This window comes from Lupinus angustifolius, unplaced genomic scaffold (genome assembly GCF_001865875.1).
Source record: "Lupinus angustifolius cultivar Tanjil unplaced genomic scaffold, LupAngTanjil_v1.0 Scaffold_7_10, whole genome shotgun sequence".
In the NCBI taxonomy this organism is placed as follows: domain Eukaryota; kingdom Viridiplantae; phylum Streptophyta; class Magnoliopsida; order Fabales; family Fabaceae; genus Lupinus; species Lupinus angustifolius.
The window spans coordinates 55,021-77,066 of record NW_017717633.1 but is presented as its reverse complement, the minus strand read 5'-3'; the positions used below and the strand labels follow the sequence as shown (position 1 = coordinate 77,066).

The following is a 22,046-nucleotide window of genomic DNA, read 5'->3' as shown; positions in this document are numbered from 1 at the left end:
ATAAACAACAATTAAGAGTTCAACCGCCAAGAAAAAGAATAGGTTGGTAATTAACAAAAATTTAAACATAAAACTCAACCAAAATAAAATAAAAATTATAACACAAAAAAAAGCCTAAAACTCCTATGCTATTGCCGATTTACACATTAGGACAAACACAAAACCTCCTATGCCACTAACGATTTATGAATAATTAGGGCAAACACAAAAACTCCTACCCTACTAATGATTTTGGTTTAAAGTAAAAAACCAAAAACTTCATCCCAGTTCACGATTTCCATTGAAAGTGATTAAAAAAATAAACCTCCTATGCCATTCATGATTTAGCCCTAAAGTATATATTAAAAAAATTCTGAAAACTCCTTCGCTATCAACGATTTCCATAGGAAATGTTATAAAAAAACTCCAACCATATTGCCGAGTTATGTGGGTCCAAGAGAAAAAGATCATGGAAATCGGGCATTAGGTTGACGATTTAGGAAGAAATACACCATATTGATAATAAGTACAAAAATTACACTATATTAGTAATTTTATGGTCAAATTATACTACATAAGTAAATTTGCCATTGATAATTACCTTATTTTCTCTCTCCTCTTTTCTTTCAGTAGGATTAAGCATGAAGGTCATTTTTTACAAAAGTTACATGTATAGATCTAGTAGTGTTTTATACTAATATTGATTATTGATCGAGGATAAGTGCATATATATTACAATATTTTAATATTTTGGGCTTATATGAAATAATATATATAAATATATATTAATAATGATGAATCTGTTTACACTTAAATTGAGTTACATTAATTACACTTAATTACATCTATTCATTTTATTAAATCCAATGAACTACAAGGATAAGACTTAAAAGTCATCTAAGATTTTTTTCTTTCTTATCATTTATTTTACTCACCTTTTTGGTCCATTAAATTTAATAAAATAAATGAATAAGAGTGAATGTAACTAATATAATTTGGTATAAACCAATCATTCCTATCTATCTATCTATATATATATATATATATATAACATTTCAACATTTGAGTACCACAAATGGGGACATTGGAATATATGGTATGAAACACCATTTATCTTCTTGGAAAGATAAACATTTATCATCTTGAAAAGATAAACATTTATATTAAACTGTCAAGTTTGGCTTTATGTTATTTCAAATTTTTCCCTAGCTTCAAAACAGGTTCTAGAAACTAAAAATTAAGAGCAACTTTTTTTATGAGTCGGTTATGATAAGAATAAGAAAACTCCATGGATATTGGATATACTGGGAACAAGCGTAGAACTAAAATTGAAGAGGATCTGGTATTACAAATCTTGAGTGGTTCAACTTTTGATTGTTGGCAAAATGGAGGTGGAGACTTTTGAATGATCATCACAATGCTTTTAAATTGCTACATAAGAAAATATATTATTTATTTATTAATTGGAGTAATTAAATATATAAATTATTTAAAATAGTCATTTATTTTTATATCTTAGTTAAATTAGATGTGTAAAAACTTTGATTTGTTTGTTTTATTTTAATATATATTTTAAGTTATAATTGGATAAGGTTTTAATTAATGATATTTAATGTAATTTTGTAAATATTAAATAGTAGAATTGGTAAACGAATTATTAAAATTTATTTTCACTTTCTGAATGTTACTGAAAGTAGTTTTTTTAAAAAAAAAATTTCAAACGATATAAGCCTCTTTTTTAAAAACTACATGTTATATTCAATCAAAAGGCTATTAGGTTTATGAAAAGTTATAAGCTTGCTGCTTTGCTGAACAATGTCTATTTTATCTTTATTGGGAAGTGAAAAGAGTAGATGAACAACTATTTTTAAGTTGGATCTAAATATAATTTAATTATCTTAAATGGCCAAGATATCAATCCCCACAAAAATATATTAATTAGTTTCCTTTTATAATTTTGATATTACAATGTTACCATTTAAACAACTTGTAAGTGATATAGATATTGGGATGGTAATGAAAACCGGACTCGTGGGTACCTGTTCCAACCGAACCTGAATTTAATAGGAAAACCCGATGTGATTGAGTTCATGTTCGGGCTTTACCCAAGTGTAATTTTTGGGTTCGGGTTTGGTAGATTAAATACCCTAACACGAACTCACCTCGAAGTAATGTAATTCAATTTAAAATTGAAATTTCTATATTACATGTCCATTGTTTTTAAATTCTAATTTTACTTTACATATCATTGGATCCTCAAACATAAAAGAAATGAAATAATATAAGAGAAAATAGAAATGCTAGAGAAAAATGAAACAAAAACTAAATGATATTTTCATTATTACATTTATACTTTTCGGATTTTTCGGGTTAAGGTTACCCGAAACCTGACAGGTTCGAGGATAATATCTTTATTTTCAACCTCATTGAGTTCAGGTTCAAGTTTTGAATTTCAGCTTTGGGTTTGTGTATGTACATACCCGGCCCTGCCCCACCCCGTTGTCATCCTATAAAGATAGGAGAGTTATAAAATATAAATAGTTGTAATGTACCTAAGACAAACAAAAATAGATTGAGAAAAGAGTAAGTTGTAATGAGTTGTGCATGAGAGAATTTTGTGAAATTCGTTTGTTCCTTGGAGTATTCATATTTTCTTTTGGTAGCATCTTATATTCAACAACCCAATTACTTTTAATCATAGTAATTAAAATTAGATTATACAAGGGATACAACCAAAAAATTGATGAACCAAATTCCATATCAATTGTATAATAATTATATTGGTCATATCTATACTAATATATAAAAGAAAAAATATAAAATAATTAACCATAGAGTAATTTATGTTCTCCTAATTTACTCTTTCATATTTCTAATTTCATATATATACTATTAACCTATATCTATAATCTATATCTATAATTTATATCTATACTCCTATACTATTAATAAAGTCAAAACAAGAAATAACTACCACCATTATGTAATTTTGATATTCCAAATTTATCATTTGTAACCTTTTCATCAATAACTAATATAAACGTCCACACATTACTTTCATTTTTATATTAATATATCATTATCTTCCACACATTCTTTTATTTATATCTTCACCCTCTATTAAATTTATATATTCATTTCTTATATTTAAATATATATTTTTAGATATTATAACATGGAGATATTACATTTTATATCAGAAAAAATAAGAATGTGGGTCGATCGACACAGAGTGCCGGCCGACGCACTAATTACTATTAATAAAGTCAAAACAAGAAATAACTACCACCATCATATAATTTTGATATTCCAAATTTATCATTTGTAACCTTTTCATTAATAACTAATATAAACGTCCACACATTACTTTCATTTTTATATTAATATATCATTATTTTCCACACATTCTTTTATTTATATATTCACCCTCTATTGAATTTATATATTCGTTTCTTATATTTAAATATATATTTTTAGATATTATAACATGGAGATAATACATTTTATATCAGAAAAAATAAGAATGTGGGTCGATCGACACAGAGTGTCAGCCGACGCACTAATTACTATTAATAAAGTCAAAACAAGAAATAACTATCACCATCATATAATTTTGATATTCCAAATTTATCATTTGTAACCTTTTCATTAATAACTAATATAAACGTCCACACATTACTTTTATTTTTTATATTAATATATCATTATCTTCCACACATTCTTTTATTTATATCTTCACTCTCTATTGAATTTATATATTCATTTCTTATATTTAAATATATATTTTTAAATATTATAACATGGAGATAATACATTTTATATCAGAAAAAATAAGAATGTAGGTCGATCAACACAAAGTGCCGGCCGACACACTAATATTAATAAAGCGAAAAACTTACTATTAATTTACTACCATGATATAATTTTTATATTCTAAACTTATCATTTTGTAATCTCTCATTAATAATTATTATACATTTCCACATATTCATTCCATTGCTTTCATTTTAATATTAATATATCACTAATTTTTCACATATTCTCTTATTTACGTTTAACAACTCTCTAATTAGAGTCAAAACTTGAGAATTTGCATAAATTTTATGTAAACCATATCAATTATCATAAATTATCTACTTAAATTTTTACTCTCCAGTGAGTTTATATATTGCATTTCTTATATTTAAATTATTTTTTCTTAAATAATATAACATAAAGATAATACAATAAAAATGTGAATCAGCCAACACGGAGTGTCGATCGACACGCTAGTAAGTATCAAGTAAAGATATAAAGATTTCATATAATATTTATGAAATAGAGAGACTGTTGGATGTGATGGGTGATCCTCGTGCCTCATCTCCAAATCGCATTTAAAGATTTTGTCCTACTCCCATCCGTATGAAAAAAAATCCTAATCTCTCATTCATCACAACTACTCTACTAGGGACACACCCTAAAAAACAATCATAGAAAACTACAATAATGAAGTTGGTAGAATTGAAGTTATACAAATAATCATATTGGGGTTTTTAATCGTATAAAAGAGTGCATACCTTAACCTGAAATGCTTGCATTTCATGATCCACAAATTTTAGAAAAAAAAGATGGAAGCCTAAGGGTACATGTTAATGCTAAAGTATAATTATTAAACTCGACTCAAACAGAAAGTTTAATTCAAAATCGGACACCTAATGGATTTGAGGTGCTCATCAAATTGGTCACACTCCATAATTGGTATTAATCGACCCTACTCCATCAACTTAAGTATAAAAGGGCAATTTTTTGTGTAAAAAATTGTAAAACAAAGTTGTTTTAAAGGAAAAATCAAGTGATGTTAACTCACTGTAATATATGTATATAAATTAAGGATGATTGTGTATGAGCAAAAGAGGAATGAATAATTTATATAATTTAATTAAAACTCGGAAGTGTTGATGTAATTTATTATTGTAATTATGTTTCACATTAGTGTAGTTGTATGTTCCTATGTTGTAATAAAACATTAACTATTTAATTAAATTGTGTTTTCTTGCTATATATTTTCAATTTATTTATTATTTACTTAGTAAAATTTGCTTTTGCTGGAATAATAATTTAATATTATAATTTTTCTGAGTTTTTGTATTAAAGTGAGACAACTAGGAATCTATATGTTAACTCACCAACCCAATAATACTATGACGTAATCAATGATCCAACAATGGCTAAAAGTAGTAATAATTCATTGAAATGCAAAAAAAGCACATCACCAAATAAGGAAATCAAATTACATATATTTAATGTACCAAAAAAATTACATATATTTAAACATTTTATATCTAATAAACTAATATGTATTTATAATTTATTTTTGAATTATATCCTCATTTATTAATTTTCATTTTCACCACTTATTTCATCATTTTTAATTTAATTTCCAATGTAGACTAACTAAGATCATTTTAATCAAATTGTATAAAATTCATTTAATAAATTTTTAAAAATTGTGTATCAACCAGTGTTGTAAGAACCAGATTGGACCGGGTGGTCTAACCAGACTTGAAAATGGCTTTGCATTGCAGTCTTAACCGAATGAGAGTTGGACCGCTTTGAACAAGAGAAATTCCTATTCGACCGTGTTAAACCTGGTTACACCGAATTAACCGAAGAAGTTAACCGACCGATTCACTTAAAAATAAAAAAAATGAGGAAAACCCGATGTGATTGAGTTCATGTTCGGGCTTTACCCAAGTGTAATTTTTGGGTTCGGGTTTGGTAGATTAAATACCCTAACACGAACTCACCTCGAAGTAATGTAATTCAATTTAAAATTGAAATTTCTATATTACATGTCCATTGTTTTTAAATTCTAATTTTACTTTACATATCATTGGATCCTCAAACATAAAAGAAATGAAATAATATAAGAGAAAATAGAAATGCTAGAGAAAAATGAAACAAAAACTAAATGATATTTTCATTATTACATTTATACTTTTCGGATTTTTCGGGTTAAGGTTACCCGAAACCTGACAGGTTCGAGGATAATATCTTTATTTTCAACCTCATTGAGTTCAGGTTCAAGTTTTGAATTTCAGCTTTGGGTTTGTGTATGTACATACCCGGCCCTGCCCCACCCCGTTGTCATCCTATAAAGATAGGAGAGTTATAAAATATAAATAGTTGTAATGTACCTAAGACAAACAAAAATAGATTGAGAAAAGAGTAAGTTGTAATGAGTTGTGCATGAGAGAATTTTGTGAAATTCGTTTGTTCCTTGGAGTATTCATATTTTCTTTTGGTAGCATCTTATATTCAACAACCCAATTACTTTTAATCATAGTAATTAAAATTAGATTATACAAGGGATACAACCAAAAAATTGATGAACCAAATTCCATATCAATTGTATAATAATTATATTGGTCATATCTATACTAATATATAAAAGAAAAAATATAAAATAATTAACCATAGAGTAATTTATGTTCTCCTAATTTACTCTTTCATATTTCTAATTTCATATATATACTATTAACCTATATCTATAATCTATATCTATAATTTATATCTATACTCCTATACTATTAATAAAGTCAAAACAAGAAATAACTACCACCATTATGTAATTTTGATATTCCAAATTTATCATTTGTAACCTTTTCATCAATAACTAATATAAACGTCCACACATTACTTTCATTTTTATATTAATATATCATTATCTTCCACACATTCTTTTATTTATATCTTCACCCTCTATTAAATTTATATATTCATTTCTTATATTTAAATATATATTTTTAGATATTATAACATGGAGATATTACATTTTATATCAGAAAAAATAAGAATGTGGGTCGATCGACACAGAGTGCCGGCCGACGCACTAATTACTATTAATAAAGTCAAAACAAGAAATAACTACCACCATCATATAATTTTGATATTCCAAATTTATCATTTGTAACCTTTTCATTAATAACTAATATAAACGTCCACACATTACTTTCATTTTTATATTAATATATCATTATTTTCCACACATTCTTTTATTTATATATTCACCCTCTATTGAATTTATATATTCGTTTCTTATATTTAAATATATATTTTTAGATATTATAACATGGAGATAATACATTTTATATCAGAAAAAATAAGAATGTGGGTCGATCGACACAGAGTGTCAGCCGACGCACTAATTACTATTAATAAAGTCAAAACAAGAAATAACTATCACCATCATATAATTTTGATATTCCAAATTTATCATTTGTAACCTTTTCATTAATAACTAATATAAACGTCCACACATTACTTTTATTTTTTATATTAATATATCATTATCTTCCACACATTCTTTTATTTATATCTTCACTCTCTATTGAATTTATATATTCATTTCTTATATTTAAATATATATTTTTAAATATTATAACATGGAGATAATACATTTTATATCAGAAAAAATAAGAATGTAGGTCGATCAACACAAAGTGCCGGCCGACACACTAATATTAATAAAGCGAAAAACTTACTATTAATTTACTACCATGATATAATTTTTATATTCTAAACTTATCATTTTGTAATCTCTCATTAATAATTATTATACATTTCCACATATTCATTCCATTGCTTTCATTTTAATATTAATATATCACTAATTTTTCACATATTCTCTTATTTACGTTTAACAACTCTCTAATTAGAGTCAAAACTTGAGAATTTGCATAAATTTTATGTAAACCATATCAATTATCATAAATTATCTACTTAAATTTTTACTCTCCAGTGAGTTTATATATTGCATTTCTTATATTTAAATTATTTTTTCTTAAATAATATAACATAAAGATAATACAATAAAAATGTGAATCAGCCAACACGGAGTGTCGATCGACACGCTAGTAAGTATCAAGTAAAGATATAAAGATTTCATATAATATTTATGAAATAGAGAGACTGTTGGATGTGATGGGTGATCCTCGTGCCTCATCTCCAAATCGCATTTAAAGATTTTGTCCTACTCCCATCCGTATGAAAAAAAATCCTAATCTCTCATTCATCACAACTACTCTACTAGGGACACACCCTAAAAAACAATCATAGAAAACTACAATAATGAAGTTGGTAGAATTGAAGTTATACAAATAATCATATTGGGGTTTTTAATCGTATAAAAGAGTGCATACCTTAACCTGAAATGCTTGCATTTCATGATCCACAAATTTTAGAAAAAAAAGATGGAAGCCTAAGGGTACATGTTAATGCTAAAGTATAATTATTAAACTCGACTCAAACAGAAAGTTTAATTCAAAATCGGACACCTAATGGATTTGAGGTGCTCATCAAATTGGTCACACTCCATAATTGGTATTAATCGACCCTACTCCATCAACTTAAGTATAAAAGGGCAATTTTTTGTGTAAAAAATTGTAAAACAAAGTTGTTTTAAAGGAAAAATCAAGTGATGTTAACTCACTGTAATATATGTATATAAATTAAGGATGATTGTGTATGAGCAAAAGAGGAATGAATAATTTATATAATTTAATTAAAACTCGGAAGTGTTGATGTAATTTATTATTGTAATTATGTTTCACATTAGTGTAGTTGTATGTTCCTATGTTGTAATAAAACATTAACTATTTAATTAAATTGTGTTTTCTTGCTATATATTTTCAATTTATTTATTATTTACTTAGTAAAATTTGCTTTTGCTGGAATAATAATTTAATATTATAATTTTTCTGAGTTTTTGTATTAAAGTGAGACAACTAGGAATCTATATGTTAACTCACCAACCCAATAATACTATGACGTAATCAATGATCCAACAATGGCTAAAAGTAGTAATAATTCATTGAAATGCAAAAAAAGCACATCACCAAATAAGGAAATCAAATTACATATATTTAATGTACCAAAAAAATTACATATATTTAAACATTTTATATCTAATAAACTAATATGTATTTATAATTTATTTTTGAATTATATCCTCATTTATTAATTTTCATTTTCACCACTTATTTCATCATTTTTAATTTAATTTCCAATGTAGACTAACTAAGATCATTTTAATCAAATTGTATAAAATTCATTTAATAAATTTTTAAAAATTGTGTATCAACCAGTGTTGTAAGAACCAGATTGGACCGGGTGGTCTAACCAGACTTGAAAATGGCTTTGCATTGCAGTCTTAACCGAATGAGAGTTGGACCGCTTTGAACAAGAGAAATTCCTATTCGACCGTGTTAAACCTGGTTACACCGAATTAACCGAAGAAGTTAACCGACCGATTCACTTAAAAATAAAAAAAATGGAATACTGCTCTAATATTTTGTTTTACTACCATCCAAAAAAGATGAAGATGTTATTATTTCAATATAATTATATATAATTATTAATTTTATAAAGTTTTACATTTCTATATAACTATATATTTATAGATAAAAATTAGTATTTATGTATGGAATCACCCGGTCAGACTGAACAATTTAACTGTTTAAATCGGTTAAACCTAATATGGGACCTCTATCGGTTTAACGTCTGACTCGAGTTTCACAACATTTGTATTAATTTAAAAAGAAGGAAAATGTGAAAATAATTATATCTCTTTATTTCCAACCAATCAAGTACAATCACGTGTAATATTGTTAACTTTAAAAATTTATTTAATTTTCATTTGATACATATTTGTCAAAATCTTATTGGTAGTATTGATTTAGCATATATGAATGAGATAGATCATAGAAGTCTTAATTCTAGAAGAAACACAAATCACCAATCCCAAAACATGTCCTCATTCTTATCTCACTCAATTAAAAAGTGACAATTAAATAAAAACAATTTTCTAAAAATAAAAACAAACATTTTTATATTATTTAATGTAATGTCATTCAGTGTTGTTAAAATTGTTTTATATCGGCTGGTTGAACCGGTAAACCGGTTCCAATACCAGTAAGGTATAATAATTATATCGATCATGCAATCATACCAATCAAAACTGATATCAGTCGGTTTTCAATTGAACCGTACCGGTCATATCAGTTGTTTTTTTGTTTAAAATTAACTTTGTAATGAAAATAGAAAATATATTGTTTCTTTATTGTTTTTTTAATATTAATGTTAATATATTATATATGCATATCTAATTTTTCCTAGTATGTGATTTAATTAGTGAACCACTATATCAATACCCTAACCGGTTTGATGATCGATATGAGATTGATAACACTCATATCATTGACTAGATATAGGAGGAAATGAACTATTTGGGATAGATGATCCATATTCTTCAAGATGTACTACAAAAAACAAGAATGAAAGTAACATGTCCAAAAACCATGGCTCTAATCATCTCACATCCAATATAATTTTGCCAAATAATAAAAAACTAACATATTACTTTAAGTTTATTTCATTCCACTCAAATTTTGTTAATGTGTCAAAGTAAACCAGTTACAATTATGGACATGATTTTGGGATGAATAATCTTTATTCCAAAAACAAAAAAAACTTTTAATCTTTAATAACAATGAAATAAGAATCTCTCGAATAATATACTTAAAAGTATTATTATTCGTGTTAGTGAGTGAGAAATACATGTAATTATACACACAAAAAAAGAATGCACAATGTACAGATATATACCAACCCAAAAACCCATCTATATAAGCAAAATTTAGGACCTCATATTTACCACTCATCCAATCTTAAACATTCATGGTTTGAAATATTTCACTTTTCTTGCATTGTTTTCTTTCTCATAGCACCCAATCACAGAGGCAAAAATGGTAGCAGCATGTGTATTATAAATTCTTATTGGTTTATACCAAAGAAGTTAGAAAAATTGCTAAGAGAACAAGGCCTTAAAGGTAATCCATATAGGCCTTTGTATGGTGATATAAATGATCTTTTCAAGAGTAGAAAAGAAGCTGAATCCAAACCTATGCCTCACTCTGATGACATAATCCCACGTGTGTCATCTTATCTTCATCAAAGTGTCAACAAACATGGTATGTGTGTATATAATGTTTGGTAATAATTGTAGGGTATGTTCTTGTTAAGAATTGGTTAGTATTTTGTAACTAGTTATTATGTATTATGTGTTTTTTTGTACTAGCAAGGGTATTCCTTCATCCTTTTTGGGTAAGTTTTTCAGGGTGCGTGATTGCCCTTCCAACAAGTATCGCTCATGAATTGAATCCTCGACCTTTTGGTCAGTTGGAGATTTAGCGGAATTTTACACCACTAGACCAATGCATTGTTGATGTATTATGTGTTCTAGATAAATGATAGAGGTTTATTGTTGAAATGAATATTTTTAACTTGTTGGTAGATGTAAATAAATATAAATTAAGTGGTGAAACTCATTTACAATCTTAATGATTTATGATAAAACCATAGTAACATAATTCGCTTTTATCTCCTACATAACATGAATTAGTTTGCGAGAACCGATTCACAATTCTTATGTGTTTTGTAATGTGTTCGACTGCGAATTAATATGGTAAAACATGACTAAGAAGAAACATAGTGCAAAGATAGTAAACAAAAGCATAACATTAAATAACTACTGGTGGCTTCCTTAGCAGGAGTGAGGAAGAAAGAAAAACCTAATCTAAGATGACCCTTTTAATAAAGATATGAGCTTTATTTAACATTTTGATATAAAATGAAAAAAATTAGTTAGAAATGGTGGACTTTCATTATTTAAACATGCTTATAGATTTATTTTAAATAGATTTATTTTAATCTATTTATTTTTTCATAAAAAAACATAAATAAGTTCCCCAAAAATTAAATTATGTCCACTAAAATCTAAGAAACATATAAACTACATACCATCATATTTTATAGGGTAGCATATTGAGTATCCATACCCCTATTGAAGAGAACTACATATCATGTTATTATGAATAAAATATGACAACACCCTTTCATGTATATAGCCGACCACACCTTATGGGATAAAAACTTAATTGTTATACAAAATCACATATATTTTGATTTGAACATAAACTTTGTAAGTGCTAGTCAAGTTGCACCAATAAGATTGACTCATAAATTCCACTATATGCCTGCCTGATTTCAGAAGATTGTATAAGAGGTAATTCCCTATATTAGACTCCTATATGGTTGTGTGGTGATACACTAAATGTATGACACTCCGATTTAGTGGGGTTTGGGGAGGGTAATTGTTCGCAATCTACTCCTACAAGTGGAGAGTCTGTTTCTAGGATTTAAAGTCATGATTTCATGATCACTGCCAAACTCAACCTCTAGTGATTCATATCTTATTATCACAGTATAATCAAAGACATATATTGACCTGTAAAAGATATAAAGATTTCATACCTTAATATTGTTTTAAAAATCTGATTTTAATTAAGGATATAATATGCATGCTTAAGTAACAAGCATATTACTTGTTCTTATGGTTAATTCTTGCCAATCTCATAAAGTTGCATTGTTTTTTTATTAACCTTTATTTTAAGCCTTATAATGATCTCCACAATGGTTTTTAGGCAAATATTCTTTTATCTGGTTTGGATCGATACCAAGGGTGACCCTCTGTGATCCTGAACTAATTAGAGATGCATTTAACAAGTTCAATGACTTCCGAAAGCCTAATATAAATCCAATTGCCAAGTTACTAGCTACTGGTCTTGTAAGCCATGAAGGTGAGAAGTGGAGCAAACATAGACAGATAATTAACCCTGCATTCAATATCGAAAAAACAAAGGTTACTTTCCCTTTACAAGAAATATATCTTATATAATGATCTACTTATATAAGTTTCGAAAACATGTTAGAAAGACTTTAGGTAGTTCACTTGTGTATGTGTGTTTAATAGAAGAATTACTTTTCTTGGAAATGTTTTCACTTAAGTCTCAAGAAAAATATATGGTGTTTAGCTTGCATTAGTTTACCTTGAATCAAATACTTTTGCAAGCAACATAGATTTTCTTTATAAGCATCATGTTGTAGATGATTTTGAGCATAGTTTGATACCAGAAATTTGAAGTCCCTATTTTTCCTTGTATGCCACAGATTATGTTACCAATATTCTTCATAAGTAGCAATGATTTGATTAGCCAATGGGAGGGAATGTTGTCTTCTGATGGATCATGTGAACTGGATGTATGGCCTTTCCTTTAGAACATGACTAGTGACGTTATTTCTAGAACAGCATTCAGAAGTAGTTACGAAGAAGGAAAACGAATATTTGAACTTCAAAAGGAGCAAGCTACTCTTACAATGAAATCTTTTATGAATGCTTACATCCCTGGGTGGAGGTAAGAATACTCTGCATATCTGATCGGCTAGATGAATAATGCAATATCAATATTATTAAACGATTTTCATTTAATTGAAGTAACCTTACCGCAAGCAATGACTAGCAAATAACATTTATCATTGAGAATGAAACACAAGGATCAATTTACAAAATATTGTGATGGGGATATCTTTATGTGTAGGTTTCTACCTACTCCTACCCACCGAAGGATGAAGGAAGTCAACCGAGACATAAAATCTTCGCTTAAGGACATTATTAATAAGAGATACCAAGCAATGAAGGCAGGTGAAGCCACACAAAACGACTTATTAGGCATATTATTGGAATCAAATCACAGGGAAATTCAAGAACATGGAAACAATAAGGATGTGGGAATGACTATTGATGATATAATCGAGGAATGCAAGCTATTTTACTTCGCAGGGCAAGAAACCACATTAGTTTTGCTTGTTTGGACAATAGTTTTATTGAGTAGGTACCCTGATTGGCAAGAACGTGCGAGGGAGGAAGTTTTCCAACTCTTTAGGAACCAAAAACCAAATTTTGATGGGATAAGTCACCTTAAGATCGTAAGTATCGTATATTATTTTGATGATGCATACAATATTGTTTGACTATGATGCTTACAGTTAGCATAAATCTTTATGTTACAGTTGACCATGATTTTTTACGAAGTTCTAAGGTTATACCCACCGGTCACCTCTCTTGGTCGAGTCATTCCCAACAGTATGAAAATTGGGAACATAACATTACCTGCCGGAGTTCAGGTTACCTTACCAATTGGTTTGGTTCACCACGACCGTGAAATTTGGGGTGATGATGCAAAGGAGTTCAATCCTGAGAGATTTTCTGAAGGTATTTCGAAGGCAACAAATGATGGCAAAGTTTCATTTTTTCCATTTGGATGGGGTCCTAGAATATGCATTGGACAAAACTTTGCTATGGTAGAAGCAAAGATGGCTTTAGCATTGATCTTACAGAAGTTCTCATTTGAACTTTCTCCTACCTATACTCATGCTCCATCAGTGGTAGTTACTCTTCAGCCGAAACATGGTGCTCATCTTATTCTTCGTAAACTCAAAATATAGTTAATAATAAGCTTTTATTAATATGTTAAGAACACAGCGCCACATGCTTATAATGTAATAATAAAAACATCTTTCAATTGTTATTATATGTTTGATTTCAGTTACATAGCTGAATTAATTCTATTGATCTGTATTTAGATTTGGTTCTATAATCTAAATAGCTGAGAAATATCTAGTTCTAAATCCATCAAAGAACATATCATCCATGACAATATAGATAAATGCAGTAGATTAAATGAGGAAGGAAATTCCTATAGTCATGCATTGGATTGGTTGCCAATAGGGATGGCAATGGGTGAGCACATGTAGTGCTTTCGGTTCCCGGATAACAGATATTTACGGGTACCTAACGAGTTTTTAATTTTAATTATATATTTACATACTTTGTAATAATTAAAATGTAAAATTAATTATTACATGAATAATATCACATTTATATAATAAATTTATGATTATAGTAAAAAAATATAATTTATTATAAAATAATAATAAAGTATATACTATATAATATATATATATATAAAAGTTTAATTAAAAACTAAATTATATATTTGTGAGTATGTACGAGGTGGGTATCTTAAAATCCACTCTCACCTATAAATTATTATTGTGGGTATTCCTTGCAGGTAATTTTACAGAAATACTTAAGTTTTTTTATCATTTCTAATCTTGAAAGAAGGATATGTGTTATATTTATTAAATATAAAGTTAGAGCAAGTGGATTAGTATTTTATTTTTTGCTGGTAGAAAAGAAAGAAACAAGCTTATTTGTTACTTGATGATGAAGAAGAATAAGACATGTTACACATATCCACGTTCACTTTTCATGCAGGGTTTTTTACCAATTGTATATTTGTTATTGAATCATTTAATTAATCACAAGAGCTAAGTAAATAGTTACAGGTTATTAAAGTATAATTTGTACTCAATAAAATATTAGTTTAATAGTATAAGACTCTATTAGATTTATATGATGACAAAAAGGTTAAAGTTTGATTTCTTGGAACGACACATATTTGTATCTATAATAAAAAAGGTGACATAGTGCACATAATTTCTATTTACTGGAGTCTAAAGAGGTAGATATATACAATTTTATTCTATAAGAGTAGATACTATACTAAAGAAACTAAAATCATATCCACTCATCACATTCTTCCCAAAAAAGAACTCTCTTTGTCTCTCATTTTCACATTCCACCTCTGTCTAATAGTTGTTGATTATATAATACTATATTTATGTTATTATAATATTTTAAATTTGGAATAATAATTCAATATTTGAGTCAACCATGAATCTATTATGTTGACTCCACAACCCAATAGTACTATGACGTAAGCAATGATCCAACAATGGCTAACATTGAAATGCAAAAATATCACATCACCAAATAAGGGAATCAAATTACATATACTAATTTTCAAATCATATCCTCATTTATTAATTTTCATTTTCACCACTTATTTCTTTATTTTTAATTTTTTTTTTATTTTCACAAATATCCTCGTACAATCCTGTCTGAGCTAGGAACATCTACATATATGTGAGACTAACTCTTCCAACATTTATTTTTTCTAATCACAAGACTCGAACCCAATACCATACTTAAGAAGATCAAACATGTATAACTTGAACCAACTTTTTAATTTAACTATGAATGTAGATTAAATAAGATTATTTTAATTAAATTGTATAAAATTCATTTAATAATTTCTAAAAAACTGTGTATTACTATAAAAAGAAGGAAAATGCCAAAATAATTTTATCTCTTTATTTCAAATTAATCAAGTACGATCATATGTAATATTGTTAACTTTAAAAGTTAACTTAATTTTCGTTAGATATTTCTAAAAAATTTATTGGTAATATTGAGTTGGCATAAGGAAATGAGATAGAAGTCTTAATTGCGGAAGAAACATATATCACCGGTCTCAAAGTACGACCCTAATTCCTGTCACACCTAACTAAAAAAAAAAAGTGATACTTAAATAAAAAGAAATTTCCTAAAAATAACAATAAATATTTTTATATTATTTGATGTAACATCTTAAGAGAGATAGGAGGACATGAACTCTTTGGGATGATAGAATCTTGTTCTTCTAGAAGTACTAAAAAAACAAGAACAAAAATAATAATATGTCTTTAATCATATCTCATCCAATAAAGTTTTGACACATAATAAAAAACTCTCATATCATTATAATTTTATTTCTTACGACTTAATTTATTTTAATGTGTCAAACCAGATATGGTTGTAGACATAATTGTAGGAAAAATAATCTTTATTTAAAAAAACAAAACAAAATAGAAATTTTATTCTTTAATTTACATTAAAACAAAAAACCATACTATATAAGGAAAAAGCAGGACCTCATATTCTACCACCCATCCAATCTTAAAACATTCATGGTTTGAACTTTGAACCATTTCACTTTGCTTGCATTGTTTTCTTTTCTTTCTCATAGCACCCAATCACAGAGGCAAAAATGGTAGCAGCATGTGTATCACCTACACTTTTTGTCACACTTATAGTTGGTTTTGTTATATGGTTATGGAGGATTATAAATTCTTATTGGTTTATACCAAAGAAGTTAGAAAAATTGCTCAGAGAACAAGGCCTTAAAGGTAATCCATATAGGCCTTTGTCTGGTGATTTAAATGATCTTTCCAAGAGTAAAAAAGAAGCTGAATCCAAACCTATGCCTATCTCTAATGACATAATCCCACGTGTGTCATCTTATCTTCATCAAAGTGTCAACAAACATGGTATGCATGTATATAATGTTGGTAATTATTGTAGGTTATGTTCTTGTTATTAAATTGTTAGTATTTTGTAACTAGTTTTTCAATATGTTAAGAGTTGACTAAGAAGAAGCAATATCAGTAAAGGTGAGGAAGAAATAAAACTTTAATTTAAGATGATCATTTTTTAATAGAGATACCAGTTGATATAAAATGAAAAAAAATTTAGTTAGAAATATGTGGAATTTTATTATTATTTTTGGTTTCCCACTTATATCCCAACACTGGAGGCAATCCTGTCCGATCATTATTTAAACCTGGTTATAGATTTATCTTAAATATATTTACTTTAATGTATTTAATTTTTCATAAAAAACATAAATAATTTCCAAAAAAATTAAAGTGTATTCACCAAAATCCAAAAAACATATAAACTACCTTCCAACACATATTTTATAAGGTTACCGAATATCCGTACCTAAAATGAAAAGAACTACATATCATGTTACTATGAATAGAATATAATGACGTCATTCAATTTATATAGTCAATCTCATTTTATGGGATAAAGACTTAATTGTTGTTGTATTTAAAGTACAAAATAACATATATTTTGATTTGAACTTTGTAAGTGCTAGCTCTGGTTAAGTTGTACCAACAAGATTGGCTCATAAATTCTTCTATATGCCTCATTTCAGAAGATTGTATAGCAGATAATTCCCTGTATTAGACTCCTATATGTTTGTGTGGTGGCAGAGCCAATAGCTTCAAAATTTCCCTTTTTTACAAGTTACTTCCATCCTTATAATTTTTGTAAGGTGATGCTGAATTTGTTGTGAACTCTGATATGAATTGAACCTGCAAGCTGTGTGAGAAATTGTTCTATCACTGCTAGCATGAACCAGTGGTTGAGATTCCCTAGTGTGGCTAATAAGAAGCTCATTAGTTTTTTCATTGTGATCTATGTAACAAGCCTTTATATATGTGTGTGGTAAGGCTGCAAAGAAATGGTGCTATTATGTACTCTTTGCAATGAATTTGCTCATTGCTCATCAGAACACAAGTGTTAGTAGCTGCCCAACAAATAAACTGGAATGTAAAACAGGATAGTAATTCATATCTCAATAAGGGTGGCTCAATGCATGAGGCTCTCACCTAGTAGGGTCTAGGGTGAGTAGATGTACGTAACATCACCCTTACAAGTTGAGAGTCTGTTTCCAGGATTTGAACCTTTGACACCATGATTGGTAAGCAATTATCTTATAGTTGTGCCAAGCTCACCCTCTAATAATTCATATCTCAATCTCATAGTATAATCAAAGACATTTATTAACCTATAAAAGATCTAAAGCTTTCATACCTTAATATTGTTTTAAAAACCTGATTTTAGTTAAGAATAGCATATGCATGCTTAAGTCACTAGCATGTTACTTTTTCTTATGGTTACTTTCTCATATTGGTTAGTGATTCTTGCCAATCTCCTAGCACATATACAAAGTTGCTCTGTATTTTTTCTTCCTTTAACCTTTGTTTTAAGCCTCATAATGATCTTGGCGGTGGTTTGCAGGCAAAAATTCTTTTATCTGGTTTGGACCGATACCAAGAGTGACCCTCTATGACCCTGAGCTAATCAGAGATGCATTTAACAAGATCAATGACTTCCAGAAGCCTAATGCGAATCCACTTTCCAAGTTACTAGTTAGAGGTCTTGTAACCTATGATGGCGAGAAGTGGAGCAAACACAGAAAGATAATTAACCCTGCATTCAATATCGAAAAAATAAAGGTTACTTGCCCTTTACATGATATAGGTCTTATATTATGATCCACTTGTATAAGTTTCGAAAAGATGTCAGAAAGACTCTAGGTAGTTCACTTGTGTGCGTATCTTTCATATGAAGAATTACTCTTCCCGAAAATGTTTTCGCTTAAGTCTTAAGAAAAATAAATGGTATGCTTAGTTTGCATTAGTTTACCTTTCATCAAATACCTTTGCAAGCAACATAGATTTTCTTTATAAGCATCATGTTGTGGATGTTTATGAGCATAGTTTGATACCATAAATTTGAAGTCCTTATTTTTTTTTGTACACCACAGATTATGTTACCAATATTCTTCATAAGTTGCAATGATCTGATTAGCCAATGGGAGGGAATGTTGTCTTCTGATGGATCATGTGAACTGGATGTATGGCCTTTCCTTCAGAACTTGGTTAGTGATGTTATTTCTAGAACATCATTCGGAAGTAGTTACGAAGAAGGAAAACGAATATTTGAACTTCAAAAGGAGCAAGCTTTGCTTACAACAAAAGCTTTTATGAAAGCTTACATCCCTGGATGGAGGTAAGACTACTCTGCATATCTAATCGGCTTGATAACTAATGCAATATCAATATTATTAAATGATTTTCATTTAAGTGAACTAACCTTACCACAAGCAATGATTAGCAAATAACATTTATCATTAAGAACTAAACAATTTTGCTTTTTGCAAGAATCAATTTACAAAAAATTGTGATGGGGTATGTTTATGTGTAGGTTTCTACCTACTCCTACCCATCGGAGGATGAAGGAAGTCAATCAAGACGTAAAGTCTTCGCTTAAGGAAATTATTAACAAGAGAGAGCAAGCAATGAAGGCAGGTGAATCCACGGAAAATGACTTATTAGGCATATTATTGGAATCAAATCACAAGGAAATTCAAGAACATGGAAACAATAAGGATGTTGGAATGACTATTGATGATGTAATCGAGGAATGCAAGCTATTCTACTTCGCAGGGCAAGAAACCACAGCAGTTTTGCTTGTTTGGACTATGGTTGTATTGAGTAGGTACCCTGATTGGCAAGCACGCGCGAGGGAGGAAGTTTTCCAAGTCTTCGGGAACCAAAAACCAGATTTTGATGGGATGAGTCGCCTTAAGATCGTAAGTATCGTATTATGATGATGCATACAATATTGTTTGACCATGATGCTTACCATTAGTATAAATCGTTCTGTTACAGGTCACCATGATTTTTTACGAAATTCTAAGGTTATACACGCCAGTAATCTCTCTTGCTCGAACCGTTTCCAACAGTGTGAAAATTGGAAACATAACATTACCTGCCGGAGTTCAGGTTACCTTACCAATTGGTTTGGTTCACCACGACCGTGAAATTTGGGGTGATGATGCAAAGGAGTTCAATCCTGAGAGATTTTCTGAAGGTATTTCGAAGGCAACAAATGATGGCAAAGTTTCATTTTTTCCATTTGGATGGGGTCCTAGAATATGCATTGGACAAAACTTTGCTATGGTAGAAGCAAAGATGGCTTTAGCATTGATCTTACAGAAGTTCTCATTTGAACTTTCTCCTACCTATACTCATGCTCCATCAGTGGTAGTTACTCTTCAGCCGAAACATGGTGCTCATCTTATTCTTCGTAAACTCAAAATATAGTTAATAATAAGCTTTTATTAATATGTTAAGAACACAGCGCCACATGCTTATAATGTAATAATAAAAACATCTTTCAATTGTTATTATATGTTTGATTTCAGTCACATAGCTGAATTGATTCTATTGATCTGTGTTTAGATTTGGTCTTATAAATTTGTTCTTTTTTCAATGTGTTTGGTTTAACTCTTATAGCTGAGAAATATCTAGTTCTAAATGCATCAAAGAACTTATCACCCTTTACGGTGGTTAAAGAAAGAAATCAAAGCAAACTGCCTCATTCTTCACCCATTTATAGATAACTGCAGAAGATTAAATGTGGTAGGAAATTCCTGAAAGAGGGTAGCCTAGTGTACGAGACTCCCACCTAGTAGGTTTAAAGATGGTAGATATATGCAACATTATCCTACAAGTGGAGAGACTATTTCCAGGATTTGAACCTATAAATCGAATATAAAATTAGAGCAAGTGAAGCAATATCTATTTTTTGCTGGTAGAAAAGAAAGAAACAAGGCTTGTTTATTATTTCATGACGTTGATGAAGAATAATGCAAATTACACATGTCCACCTTCACTTTTCATGCAATTTTTTTACCAACTGTGTATTTATTATTGAATCAGTTAATTAGTCAGAACATATTAATAAATAGTTACAAGTTATTAAAGTATAGTTGGCTACCATAGTTAGTAAGTTGTACTCAAAATATTCACAATTTACATTTCCAATAGGCATTGCATTGCATTCATCCATCTCTCAAGTGTAATATGGGTGTTGAGAGAAAATTTACTCTCTTCCACTTCTGAATCATGGTGCTTCTTATCAAATGAAACACAAAATTCTTCTCATAATACTCACCTATGTATGTTACTTGCCACTCAAGGAAATCACCAAGCTCATCATGCCACTCAACACAATCACCAACAAGCAATGAACCAAATAACAATTCACCAAGCTCTCTCATTCATAACTCAAACAGAAGCAAACATAGGATTGCATCAACACACATTCAATTCAGATTTCATTGATAAGCATCAACTGCCTTTGATCAACCTTTATCTTACTCGCATCGGTTCTGCATCAACTAAAGATGCAGAGAAATCTCCAGCCTTCATTTTTCGTGATCATCATAACATTGATCCTTGGTCAATCATAATTGTAATATGTTTTGTATTTGCTTGTTATAGCCTATACTTTTCTGTCAAAAGGCTAAGTTGGTTGAAGCCTTCTAGTTAGTTAATTAGGTTAGTTTGTTAGTTTGCTTTTCCCTCCAAATTTCCTTGTATAAATATTCCTCTTTAGTTAGTTTTTCAAGTAAGCTTTTCATAGCATTGTAAACTGATCTTTGATCAGGTTTCTTTTCATCAATAAAGATCTCGAGGTTATTCATTGTGAATTTCTGTTTCTTACTGTTCTTGGATTGCTAATCCCTTGCTAAGCAAGATTTCTTTCTTCCTTCTTTGACTTCTTAATTGCATTTGTTGTATACTTGTATCTGCAACAAAAAAAA

At 28.9% G+C, this 22,046-nt stretch overlaps 1 protein-coding gene and 1 pseudogene across 1 annotated transcript; both read left to right on the top strand.

Annotated features, from left to right (window-relative positions):
- Positions 1–10,780: 10,780 nt before the first annotated feature.
- LOC109337498 lies at positions 10,781–14,444 on the top strand (annotated as a pseudogene).
- A 2,388-nt stretch (positions 14,445–16,832) lies between these two features.
- LOC109337497 (cytochrome P450 CYP72A219-like) lies at positions 16,833–20,645 on the top strand. The gene is made up of 5 exons (XM_019574474.1): positions 16,833–17,127; positions 18,671–18,888; positions 19,200–19,444; positions 19,640–20,027; positions 20,107–20,645. Exons 1-5 carry the CDS (start codon positions 16,848–16,850, stop codon positions 20,539–20,541), a joined length of 1,566 nt encoding a protein of 521 aa, XP_019430019.1. The 5' UTR covers positions 16,833–16,847; the 3' UTR covers positions 20,542–20,645.
- Positions 20,646–22,046: the final 1,401 nt, after the last annotated feature.

What these genes read in the sequence shown, in the direction of transcription:
- LOC109337497 (XM_019574474.1), top strand. Translation starts at nt 16,848, where the DNA reads ATGGTAGCAGCATGTGTATCACCTACACTTTTTGTCACACTTATAGTT. An exon ending in GCTTACATCCCTGGATGGAG is followed by an intron (nt 19,445 to 19,639) that starts GTAAGACTACTC and finishes GTTTATGTGTAG; the next exon opens with GTTTCTACCTACTCCTACCC. An exon ending in GGATGAGTCGCCTTAAGATC is followed by an intron (nt 20,028 to 20,106) that starts GTAAGTATCGTA and finishes GTTCTGTTACAG; the next exon opens with GTCACCATGATTTTTTACGA.